Source organism: Pelophylax lessonae (assembly GCF_965119305.1).
Source record: "Pelophylax lessonae genome assembly, chromosome: 2".
Classification (NCBI taxonomy): domain Eukaryota; kingdom Metazoa; phylum Chordata; class Amphibia; order Anura; family Ranidae; genus Pelophylax; species Pelophylax lessonae.
This window is the reverse complement of record NC_138769.1, coordinates 635,689,652-635,703,040: the sequence shown is the minus strand read 5'-3', so window position 1 is coordinate 635,703,040 and position 13,389 is coordinate 635,689,652. Positions and strand designations below refer to the sequence as shown.

Genomic DNA, 13,389 nt, shown 5'->3' with positions numbered 1-13,389 from the left:
TATTATAAATTCAGTAACAAGGGAAGAGACAAGCATTCTTGGATCTCAGTCATGAGACCCCTGGAGCCATGGACTATATAGCAATAAGTGTCACTTCTGAAACTATGCAACTAATACTAAAAGTCACTGAAAGTGCACAGAGTGTATGTGTATCTAAATGATTTGTGTCAGTGAATTTCTTCTAGCAAAGCCACTTGACCCATAAAATCATTTACTACTGACGGCAGAATAAAAACTGACAGCTTACAGAAGAACTATGGCCTCCCATAAAGAAAAACACATCCAGTGCTCATTTATCTAGGGCATAAGCTAGCACATAATACGTGTCACAGAATTCAAGAAAGTAAATCATCTTCACAAAGTAAGTTTACAAACGTCATGATCATTTAGATTAAAGGAGAAGTATGGTCAAAGCTCTTCTGGCCTTACTTCTCCTGTGGGTCATAGAAGTGCACTTTGTTCTGCACTCCTGTGACCCGTATTCAGCCAATAGCAGGCTAATGTCCATTGTTGGCTGGCATCAGCCGGTTCAGGCTCCGGAGCAATCCTGACTTTAAAGTTGGGATACACCCAGATTCCTAATTGGCAGCTGGCTCAGCCTTTCAGCAAGCTGCTGAGAGCCTGAGCCAGCCGCTCCAGCCCCCTCCACAGCCCGGCTCTCTAGAGGGCGCTGGAGAGGCACAACAGAGAGCCAATGACTGACAGTCACTACTCTTTGCTCACTAAAGACCTAGCGATCAGTGGTCTTTGATCACTCAGTTCTTGGTCTTAGAGGCTGCAGGGAACAGATGTAGCATTGCACCAATGCTGCATCCATCTAGGTGTGTATATATTTATGTGTGTCTATATATATATAGGAGTAGGCTCAAAATAATTGAAATTCAATGTGAAAATGAATATATTATTTTACATTTTGACCATAGATACACTTAAACTTAACTTACTGTCCCATGACAGCTAGTGGTCCAGTCCTCTTCTCTCAAGCACTGGAATGTGGACAGGCACTTCTACATCCCCTCATATATTCCAAGACCAGCAGCCACATCATCAGGTAGGGACGTGGTTGCTGATCCTGCATTATATGTGATGATGTCAGCAAAAGGGGTGGTGACAAGTCTAATCAGAGACTGACAAGGTGAACAGCTTCTTCATTACCAAATAAACAGAAATCAGCTGGGAAGAAGAAAAATGTTTAGTTACCTTCTCCTTCCTGAGGCTTCTAGCTGGGTCAGAATGATTCTGTAAACTCTCCATGAGACTGTCCACAAGCCCCAGCGAATATCTTCTCTGATGTCTCCTTATCATCTCTTTCTCCAGCCATTCTGGGGGACTTTGCCTTTCTTCCTCAGACTCTCCAAAGAAATCAGTGGCGGGCAGTCCCTGACTCCTGGTCGTTCCCACAGCAGTTTTTGCTCTTTGTTGTACAGACTGGTTCTGAGCAGCTGTAGAAGTCTGCCGTATATCACTGAAAAGACTGGAGAAGACAATCAGTGGATAATTGGTTTATATCACAAATGCATCTACATCCATTCAGTTACATTTGCCTAATCAATCATGGATTACCGCTGCATTTATACTACTGTCCTGGACTGCAGCAAGGAAATTTTCCCTTTCCACAGGACAGCCCTTATATAACTATCTATATATTGTTGTGGAGATTGCACAGGAGGACACATAAATATTGCACAGTTTGCTCATTAGCATTTTCTCTATGAATATCCAGATAATACAGGATGGGGACATAAGAGGCCCTGCTAAAAGGCAAGTTTTGCTTGTCATAGCCATGCCAGGGGTGCTGGAATCTGGCTAGAACTAAAAAAAAAATTTCAGTGCAACGAAATAAGGGCTTGCGGTGATACAGTCACCTTTTCAATACAAAGCGAATGTAAACCATAACTGAATAAGATTTAGTTGACATTTAAAAATAAAATAATAATTACTAGTTTTCACCTTTTTAGTGCTGGTGATTGCCTGCAGCTTCTTTCTAGCCATTTTCTGTCTACATGAAATTTCTCAGGGCGTATTTCCTAATGGTGACAATAGTGGACCATGCCTGAATGGTGTGTGTTCGCAATGTAACTAGTCTTCTTCGGGAGAATTATTGACAGGGTGTCAATAGTTGGGAGACAGAGACAAAAGCACTGTCACCATATAACAGAAAGTGCCCAGGCAAGGACCTTCGTGGCAGGATCACCAGCTGTTATTTGCATAAAAGCTGCAGACCTAAAAATATTGAAAATGATGTTTGGAATTACTTTATGCTGTATTTTGTAGTGTTGTTACCGTTTGTTACTTTAAACTGATATTATACCCTCAGTTTTCTAAGCACTTTTAGCAGCTGATTAAGGGCTGGTTCACACCAGGAATCGCACATGAACATGCAGTGTCTTACTGTGCAATTCACATGTGATGCAATTTGAGCCCATTAATTTAGAATGTACTGAATAGCACTAGACTGCACCAAAAGTAGTGCATGCACTACTTTAAAAAATGCACTTCAACCGGATTGCATCGTACTTCTGTACCATGCAATCCAGTGCAGACAAATGCACTGCGTTTGTGACCTGCATTTGGGAATTGTTAACTTAAAAAGGTAGTAAAGTCCTTTTTTTTACTTGCAGCTACAGGTAAGCCTATAATAAGGTTTACATGCAGGTACAGTGAATATCTCCTAAACATGCACGGTTTAGGAGATTTTCAAACTAGATGCAGCTGGTGACTGTTCGAAATAGACTTCTCAGCTGTCACAATACTTCAGGACAGTTGCTTATTTTCTTAAAGTAAAGCAAAACATACGAACAGAACAAAACAGAAAAGTTTTCACGCATCAAAAGGTGAGAGAGAGGTGTTACATGTCTTCCGAGTGTAAGATGTTATTTTCCCTTTTCTGCTTAATCTGTAGATATAGTTGTCTTTTATACAGTTTGTAAAGATGATGTCAGCAAAAAGTGTGTCCAAGGAAGGTAGTAATTCGAAATATAAAAGTAACACCCACTCTTGCATATATGGTTTGGATCTGTAGTTGACACATAACCCGACCCAGCATACTAACATAGAAACTCAGAACAGAAATACATACATAGCAAAATGGCTTCTCTGTCCTTGAAAAACATACTGAAAAAAACTTAAAAAACTAACATCATTACATGAGGACATATATATATATATATATATATATATATATATATATATATATATATATATATATATATATATATATATATATATATATATTTCAGAAACTTTTATCATTTAAACTCTAAATCTCAGTGACGTCATCAGCGCATGCACTCTGAAGTGCATACCTGTCTCTTTCGAGGTCCGTGACTCTCCCGTGCATGCACTGGATTGATGTCATTGCGGCTCTGTCAATCAGACGGCTGGAGCACTCGAAACAGGAAGGAAGACTAGGTGAAGATGAAGCCCTGTCGCATCGCTGGAGGGCTTCATTCTAAGGTAAGTATTTCATAATGTGCTAGCACATTATGCCATTCTCTTGCAGGGTTTTTAACATTGACACCTGCTGCAGATCGCATATGCAGTGCATTTTAAACATGGTTTGGAAAACGTGTACAGAACACGGGTTTCCTGCACCGCATTCTGGCACTTAACACAGGCACTAAATCCTTTACTGAGTATGCAGCTTCTTTTATTTTAACCTTGCCCATTTTCCAGTTTAAGCTGGTGTTATGGCTGCTGCCCCAGGGTACTGTTTCAAGGTGGCTCCTTTCTCTTGCAACAGCCTATGAATCCACCCTTGCAGACAGGGACTAAAGTTGTGTTTAGCCACACTGTGTGCAGCAATAGAAACACACAGTCCCATAGTCCAGAATAGCAAGATATTCCCCTGCTCCTCCCTCTTCCCCCTCTTTTCTAGAAGCTAACAGACTGATTCCAGCCTGCACTATCCACTGTTAACTCTTTCCTGTTCAGAGAAGCAGCACTGATGGATCAGGAACCAGCAGCTTTAAAAGGTGTAAACTGCAAGTGTTGGGTAAACAGTTTACTGGGGAATGTTATTTTATTGTGCTCAAGGTGTTAAAGTGGATTTTAAGGCAGACAGTTTTTTTTATTAACTTCATGTATTCTATACAAAGAGGTAAAAAGCCTTTAGGGTGCAGCTTCACCCCCCCCCCCCCCCCCAATACTTACCCAAGCCAAATCTTGATCCAGCGATGTGCACGAGAGCCGAGGCTCTCCCAGCAAGGAACCTTTTCATTGGTTAAGATGCAGTAGCAGGATCCATTGGGTACCGCTGCTGTCAATCATAGCCAGTGAGGAGGGAGTGAGGGGTGAGGCTGAGCCGCACTTTCTGTGTCTTATGGACTTAGAGAGCGGGGCTCGGGGGCGAGCATGCATAAGTGCCCCCATAGCAAACGGCTTGCTATGGGGGCACTCATCATGGGGGAGGGCTCAGCGCGCCAGTGGGGGACCTGAGAAGAGGTGGATCAAGGCTGCTCTGTGCAGAACCATTGTATGAAATGTTTGTTATTTTTAAAAAAAATAAAAAATACCTTTTACTTTTAAGAAAAAAGAATATTTTCTAAATATAGTGTAGCTATTTATGTGCATTGCTACTTAGGATTTAGTTATATATATTTTTTTTTTATATAATGAAAAATATAAAACATTTTATAAATCTGCAAACTTTAGAAAAAATAAATACAGAATCATCTGTTTTTAACCACAAGTCATGTTTGCTATTGCCGAATTTATATCTGCAGTGAGAAATAGTGAGTTTTCACATGTTCCACAGGGAGCTCTAATCAACTATCTATGGTTATTCACAGCTAGGGTTCTATGGCTACTATAATGCACATAAGGCATTGAGTTTAATTACCACCTTAATCAGCCACAGAACCTGTGTAAATTAATGAGGTGGTAATCCTATTCACAGCTCTCTATAAATATACCTACACCGACACAGCAAAAACATTGTGTAGGAGAAAAGAGATACTTAAAAAGAACATGCAATCATAATACAACACATGGGCACCAATCAAATTATTGCCTACCTTTCTGCAAGAATCAATGCTAAAGTTGCCAAAGATGTGAAAATAGCATCCAAACCATGTGCAAAAAAATGCTATAAGGCTTTGACCCAAAATCTGAAAAAGCATCTTTCAAATCTTAAGCTGGCCATACACTGGTAGATTTTCGAACAAATGTTTGTACAAAAAAAACTTGTCAGTTCATTCAATAATGTCAACAGAAACATTCCAAATGTCAATCAAAAGTATTTCAAAAGGTCATTTGCTTTTAACATTTGGTATGAATGTAATTTTTCCCAGACAAAAACAACATAAATTGTTAGAAATCAAAGAAAATATTTCCATCCTGCCGTTTTGAATTTTCTCATTACTATAGTTAAAAACAAATGTCAGTTGGACCCCAATAACAATCAGAACATCAAACAAATGTTCCAAAGATGAATATGTTTGAATAAAATTCTACAAGTGTATGACCAGTAAAATATCTTCATCAAATCCGCTCAACTCATTTTTCATTTTTAACTTGCACTCCGGGTGGAATCCAATGCTTCTGCACAATGGCCAACTGGGCAATGGCAGTTGATCCTGGGTTTTGTATACAGAGGTTAGAGGTGAAGGCGGGGTATGTTACATAAATTATAAAGTAAAATGGCCCTAAAAAAAGTACAGTGAGACAGGGAAAACAAAGACAACCCTTAGGGACTCTGACTTTACAACCATAACTGTCTGGAGACCACTTAGCACTTTCTCTTTAGTTACTGTGCACAACAACATGTTCCCCTAAAGGGCTTTGCTTGATTGAGAAATGTGTCTGCAGTATAATCATAATTGGATTAATCTGCTTTATTTATGTTATAGGAAAATGAACTTTACTCTTAAAGTATATGCAAACTCTCACTTTGTAAAACAACCCATTCCGTTTAAAATAGAAATGAAAGGCAAATCTTTTAGTATAAGTATAAAAAAAAGTATAAATACTTTTTTATCCTTTTTTTATAGGTGATCGTCTAACCTCTGTTCTCAGTTGCATAGTCAGCTCAGAGAGCTGGGGGAGGAGAAACAGCAGCAATTTGGTCTTCCCAATGAATGGCTGTGCGAGGGGAGGGGGTGTCAATGCAAATCTGATCATTGGAGGAGAGCAGGCTAAGTTCTCAGCACAGATAGAGAACTGATCAAGCTGTGCTATTTTGCCTAGTGTGGTCAGATTTGATAGGAAAGCAGGGGATTGTCAGGAACACCAGGGATTTCAAACAAAGGAAGATATACGAAGAGAACAGGGTACTTTCTCATACAAGTACATGGTATAGCAGACACATATCAGGAAAAGGAAATGTTAGGGTAACATATTCATTAAAGAAGAAATTTCACCTAATTTTCTCACATAATGGACCTGTAAAAGTTTTTGCTTGTGAGATGAGCAGGGGTTTGGATTTTGCCTCCTCTGCAAAGAGTTCTGATTGGGTGCTATGGTTTTTTTTATTTCTCACAAATAAGGCAATGCAGGGAGCAATTATGATGTGCAAAGTTATTAGACCACAAAAGTAGTAACAAGTTACATTTTTATTTTTCACAAATTAAGAGCAGTCAGAAATATTAAAAGAAAAGTATGGCCAAAGATTTTTGGTCACACTTCTGATGTCACAGAGAGGCTCCAGGCTCTGGAAGGATTACGACCATATTCCGACCTAATTGACAACTTGCTCTGACTCTCAGTGCGAGTCTGCAAACTGGAGCCAGCTGCTCCTGCCCCCTCTCCAGCCCAGCGCTCCAGTGGGCGCTGGAGGGACAGAGCGGAGAGCGTTGACTGACAGTCATTGCTCTTCACTCCGATCAGACTGTGATCTGAGCGACTACCAGTCATGTGATCGCTCAATCCTCAGTCTTAGAGCTGGTGGGAGACAGCTGCAGCATCAGACTGATGCTGCAGCCATACAGGTGAATATAGATGTTATTATTATACACTATTTTTTTGAGCGCCAACAGTTTGCGCAGTGCTTTACAACCTTAGGGCAGACAGTACACCTACAATACCATTAAATACAGGAGGAATCAGAGGACCCTGCTTGTTAGAGCTTATAATCTAAGAGGGAGGGCCAAATGACACAAAAGGTAATAACTGTGGAGGATGAGCTGATGAATGAAATAAAAAAACAATTGTTAGTTGGAGGCTAGACAGGTTTTCAGGGATAGTCGGACAGATTGGGGTACGGAATTCCAAAGAATAGGAGAGGCTCGGGAGAGGTCCTAGAGGTAAGTATGGAAGGAGGTGACAAGGGAGCTAGAGAGCAGGAGGTCTTGGGAGGAGCGAAGAGAAGGATTTGGTCGGTATTTTAAGACTAGGTTAGTGATGTAGCTGGGGGGCTGAGTTGTGGATGGCTTTGTAAGGTATTGTTTGTGGAAGCCAATGGAGGGCCTGGCAGAGAGAGGTAGCAGACGCTGAGCAGTTTGTAAGGTGGATGAGTCTGGCAGCAGCATTCAGGATGGGGGATAGCCTATTTAAAGGTAAGCCAATGAGGAGGGAGTTTCAGTAGTCAAGGCAAGAGATAACCAGGAAGTGAATTAGGAGCTTTGTAGTTTCATTGGTTAGGAAGGGATGTATTTTAAAGATGTTGGGGAGGTTGAGGCGACAAGCCTTGGAAAGTGATTGGTTGTGGGGCTGAAAGGAGAGTTCCGCGTCCAGGATAACATCTAGCTCCCTGGCATGTGGAAATGGGTGGACGGTTGTGCCACTGATCTTGACAGGGGAAGAGGCACGTGGGGGAGGAAATAATATGAGCTTGGTTTTGGACAAGTTGAGTTTGAGGAAGTGGTGTGACATCCAGACAGATGTGTCTGTTAGTAAGTTAGTGATGTGTGAGGAGACTGGTGGAGTGAGGGATGGAGAGATAGATTTGAGTGTTGTCAGAGTAGAAATTAAATTGAAAGCCATGTGAGGCTCTCAGCTGACCCAGGGAGGTGGTGTAGACTGAAAATAGGAAAGGTCCAAGAACAGAACCTTGGGGGGCCCCGACGGAGAAAGGAAGAAGAGTGGAGGAAGTAGATTTGCAAGTGACAATGAGGGTGCGGTGGGAGAGGTAGGATGAGAGCCAGCAAACAGCACAGTCACAGCAACCAAAAGAGTAAAGTTTTTAAGAAATAGGGGGTGGTCAACTGTATCAAAGGCAGCCGAAAGGTTCCAGAAGTAGGAGTACAGAATAGTGTCCATTGCTTTTTGCTGTTAGTAAGTCATTTGTGAGTTTCTAAAGAGCAGTTTCAGGAGGGTGTTGAGGGTGAAATCCAGACTGAAGGGGATCAAGGTTATTTTTAATGAGGTGGTCACTCAGTTGGTTGTAGACCAGGCGTTCAAGGAATTTGGAGGAAAAGGGGAGCAAGGTGATAGGGCATAGATTGTTAAGATTTGTAGGGTCCAAGGATGGCTTTTTAAGTATGGGGGTAACTAGTGCATGTTGTTTTAGAGAGTTGGGGAAGATACCAGGAGAGAGGGAGAGATTGAAGATGTGGGTTAGAGAGTGTAAGATAGAGTCAGAGGGTGACTGTAGTATTTGAAGGGGAACGGGATCCAGGAGGCAGGTGGTTAGGTGGGCATTAGAAATGAGTTTAGCGTTTAGCAACCTTGTCTATAGTAGCAGGGCTGAATAATGGGAGTGTTGATTGTACCTGTTGAAAAGGGATGTTAAGTGGGGGAGTGAGGATTTCATCACAAATCAAATAAATTTTATGTTTGAAGTGATTGGTGATCTCCTGGGCAGTAGGTGAGTTTGTGGGTGGAGGCAGTGGAGGACAAAGTAGAGAGTTAGTCCCGGTTCACACTACCGCGACTTGTCAGGCGACTTGGCCGCCTGACAAGTCGCGGTCCATTCAGTGCAATGGGAACCATTCTAAAAGGAGCGACTCAAGTCGCTCCGACTTAGAAAATAGTTCCTGCACTACTTCGGGGCGACATCGGAGCAACTTGCATTGACTTCCATTATGTGAAGTCCGTGCAAGTCGCGCCAAAGTTGCGGTGCACAGCGACTTCACTAGTCGCCCCCGAAGTCGGATCGCCATAGTGTGAACCGACACTTAGCCTCGGTTCACATTACTGCGGCTGCGGCGATCGCATGTAATGTCGGAGCGCACTGCTCCTTCATTACATGCGATCGGCTGTGCGGTGCGAGTTTAGCCATACACTTTGTATGGCTAAATTCGCACCGCACCCGCAGCAAACACGCACAGGACCCTTTTTGGCAGCCGCATCAGGATCGGATCGCACAGCAGTTCACACTTGTGCGATCCGATCCTGTGCGAACTGCAAGATCGCACTGCGATATGCGATCAATCTGGGGGTGTCGTTAAGATTACATTGACACCCCCAGCGTATGGCATATGGCAGTGTGAACTGCCGGGGGTGCGTTTGCGATGCGGGAACAGGCTGCGGATTCGCAGCCTTCCCGCATCGCATAAGTGTGAACCGGGGCTTAAAGGTAGAGAATAGTTGACGTGACAATGTTTGTTTGTTTGTTTTTTCAATTCCCATACCTCTGTAATGACAGGTTATATTAGACTGGTATTCTGGGTTGCTAATAAAACCTATACAGGTCTATGAATGTAAGAAAACAACAACATTTAAGGGTGTATATACTAAAAAAAAAAAAAAAATTCCAGAGCTATTCATCCTGTGAAACTGTATGTATATTATTTCTGTGCAAAATGGGGAAATTTAATGTTATTAGGCTACGTTTTCTCCAGGTTGAATGTTATTCAAGCACACAAATAGAGTGGATCAGGGAAATACTCCATTATGGCCACTCCATAGAACTGACAATCCTAGTAATTACACAGATAGCAAGCAATTGTGCTGCAAATTTCCAGGTTTCACAAGTTTGTTGCACAATTGTAGCAAGTCCATATTGCATGACTCCAGATAAACTTTCTTTGCAAACATTCTGAAAGTCTATTGCAAGTTCTGGTTATGTCGTCCAATAGTCATCCCACCACAGGGGTCACTGTAGCTGAATTTTTATGCTGTAAATTTGCAGAGCTCTTGCTGTAGACGCACCACTGCAACTTTCCACTTGCTAGAGACTTGCCACACAAATTTGCTACAAATTGGAAAAGTGTCAACTAGAACTTGTGCTTCAGGTGTTCTTCAAGTGTAAAACGTTCCAGTGAAAATGTGCAGTAAGTTAACAGACTTACAATTCAACATATTTGTGGCAAGTTATCCTTGTTATTTGGGTATTTATTTCCTATGATCACCAGCACCCTCTTGTGGCCATAATGCAGTATTTTCCAGATTCACTCTGTATGTTTAAATGAATAACATTCCCCTTAGAGAGAAGATAGCGTAATAACCGTTTATTTTTGCCCTATTCACATAGAACAAATGTACACACAGTTTAACAGGCTGAATAGATCTGCATATTATTTTTATAAATACGCCCTTTTCTTTCAGCTTTGTCTTCTTAGCACATATTAACCAGTTCCTGACTACCCGCTGCAGTTTTACTGCGCCAGGCAGCCCCTTCCTGCATGAACCGACATAGGACTACATCTACATCTACATCACACCTTTGAAAACGTCATCTGTGACGAAACGTCGTCAGGGCAACGGCGTACCGACGTCATCTGACTGCGACCTACGAGTGCGGACGAGCGGAGCCGTCCGGCCGGCGGCAACTTCCATTGCTCACCCATTCCTGGTTTTTGTAAGTTTTTTTGCTTTTATGGAATAAAATGCTTTTATGGTTTTACGCTATGGGAGCCCTTTCTTTCTTCTTATGGTGGTGATATCCTATATTGCTGAAACTTCTGAGACCCAGTTACCTACACCTCTGGTCGGATCCCCTGGTTATTCGTATACATACAGGCTTGGATAACATGCAATTTGGGGTCGGTCTTTGGCCACTTGGTTTACCCTACAGGCTTGATACAACTTCATATGTGGTAAGAGGCAACTCTCACAGGTGTGATATTGCGGGCTCCTGAGTGGTACACAGGATCTGTTTAGTACACTTTGGCTAATCTATATCTATCCAGGGTAAGAGGCGAATTCAGCCGGTGGTGGTTCAGCACGATTTCCTTTTTTTCAACGTTTTTTTCAACGTTTTCTTCACTGTGTCATTATTTTTATGTTTGGTAAGAGGCTACTCCTACCGACACACATTCAATTACTTAAGGCGTCAACCCTTAACCTTTCTGGTAGGGGTTATTTACCTTAAGTTCCCTAATCTTGCATGTTTATTTATTTCATTTTTTGCGGTGGAGGTCATTTCACATCACAATTTTCATTTATCCACACCTGTGGTGATAGTCACAATTTGTTTGTTGGGTTTTACGCTATTGCGTTACTTTTTTGCTTTTCATGATCCTATGACCACTGAGTTGATCGATCATAGAAGCTTGGATCTACTGTCAAGGTGACAAGTTTCCACGCAGCGAGACTGCCTTTCTCTTACCTTCATCTGGTAAGCACATACCCTTAAGGGAGCTTGGTCCTGGAATCTATCAATAATATATTTTTGGACTTTTATGGACTTCACATCTCCATCTAATATATTTAGCGCGACTTATATGTATAACATAGGACTACATCGGTCGTGCGCCTGGTGCTAGGGGCGAGCGCGTGCCGATTGCCGCTGGCCACCCACGATCGCTCCCCGCTGAGAGAGAGAAGAACTGTCAACAGAAACAGAGCGCCTGTGATCCTTCTATTTATCCTTCTATTTAGGTCTATGGTCTCTATGGTCATTTTATACGCCCCTCCACCCACAGTTAGTAAACACACCCCTAGGCTTACATTTAACCCTTTGATCACCCACTAGGTTAACCCCTTCCCTGCCAGTGTCATTATTACAGTAACAGTGCATATTTTTAGCACTGATTACTGTAGTAATGTCACTGGTACCCCGAAAAGTGTCAAAAATGTCAGTAGGGGGTCTGATCTGTCCGCCTCAATGTTGTAGTCCTGCTAAAAATCGCAAATCGCCGCCATTGCTAGTAAAAAATAAATAGATAAATAAAAATGACATACATCTTTCCACTAGTTTGACGCGATAACTTTTGCGCAAACCAATCAAAATATGCTTATTTACCAAAAATATGTAGCAGAATACAAATTGGCCTAAAAGGATGAACAAAATAGATTTTCATTTTTTTTTTAAATGTTATATAGCAGAATGCAAAAAATGTTTTTTTTTTTTTTTTTTCAGAATTGTCGCTATTTTTTGGTTTATAGTGCAAAAAATAAAAATCACACAGGTGATCAAATACCACCAAAGGAAAGATCTATTTGTGAGAAAAAAAGAACATCAATTTTATTTCGGTACAGCGTCGCATGACCGCGCAATATTCCGTTAAACCTACTGTTTGTGATTTTTTTCTGTGGGAACAAAAAGTCTGTCATAAAAGAGGAACAATTATTGAACATGTAATCCTCACCGTTCAGGCTTCATCTTTTTCTCAGCATTCAAAAGGTATATATGCCACAATGCAATGTACCTTCATATCACTCCTTGCATTCAATCAATGTGCTCCCCAATAGAAGAATCATACTGTAATACCCCAACATTTCCTGTGTACTTCTGCTCTAAGCCACAAGCTTACCCTCGTAAATTGCTTTTTGCCTTGTCTTGTGGCATCGTGCTGCAGGACCCATCGACCTCTAAGCTGGTCTGCCTTCTACAGAGGGTTTATGCAACCGAATGTATTTTATAATTATCTTATCACAGCAGCCAAGGAAACTCACTAATGGCTATTCAAGAGGTGTGTGAGAAGTTGTGAAATCATACAGCTTGAAAGAGCTCAGACAAGAGTAGGTTTATCAGGAATTTCCTTTACATGGCCTGGAACCCTACCTGGAAGAAAAGGCCACCAATACCTATTGTTCATACTAATGATAATCTGAACTTTGGAAAGTACGGGAGTGAGCAGAGCCGGATTTACATCTCAGGAGTCGATAGGCAGAGAATTATGAAGACAGTAAGACTTACTTTTTTTTTCTTAATAAATTACTGCGCAATTTTAGTAAAAAACACAGTAAGGGTCTTTTCACACGGTCCGCTGTCCGGTGCGGACCGTTCTCTGCTCAGCCGGGATCGATCCGCTGATCCCCGCTGAGCAGGCGGATGACAGCTCCGTCTCCGCACTGTGTGTGGAGAGGGAGGTATCAGAGCCCCGCTGCTCTCTATGGGGGAATCGGATGAGAGCAGACCACCTGTCCACTCTCATCTGATTCCATCCAAACCCGATCCCCTGGATGGATGGAAAATAGGGTTTCCATCCTTCCAGATTTCACGGACAGGATCGGATGCAGATGGCAGCGGATGTCAGCGGAGATGTCACCGCTGACATCCGCTGCCCCATAGGAATGCATGGAGGATCCGATCAGATCCGCCTGAAAAACTGACAGGTGGATCTG

General features: G+C 42.0%; 1 protein-coding gene across 1 annotated transcript in view; it reads right to left on the bottom strand.

The window, feature by feature from the left end:
• Positions 1–13,389, bottom strand: part of LOC309547281 (cilia- and flagella-associated protein 337-like) — a gene marked incomplete at its 5' end in the record, with an annotated part of 246,937 nt that overhangs the window by 224,207 nt on the left and 9,341 nt on the right. The window contains one exon of the mRNA XM_082247111.1: positions 1,201–1,474. Coding sequence (XP_082103237.1) covers positions 1,201–1,474 — 274 coding nt within the window. The remainder of the gene's footprint in view (positions 1–1,200; positions 1,475–13,389) is intronic.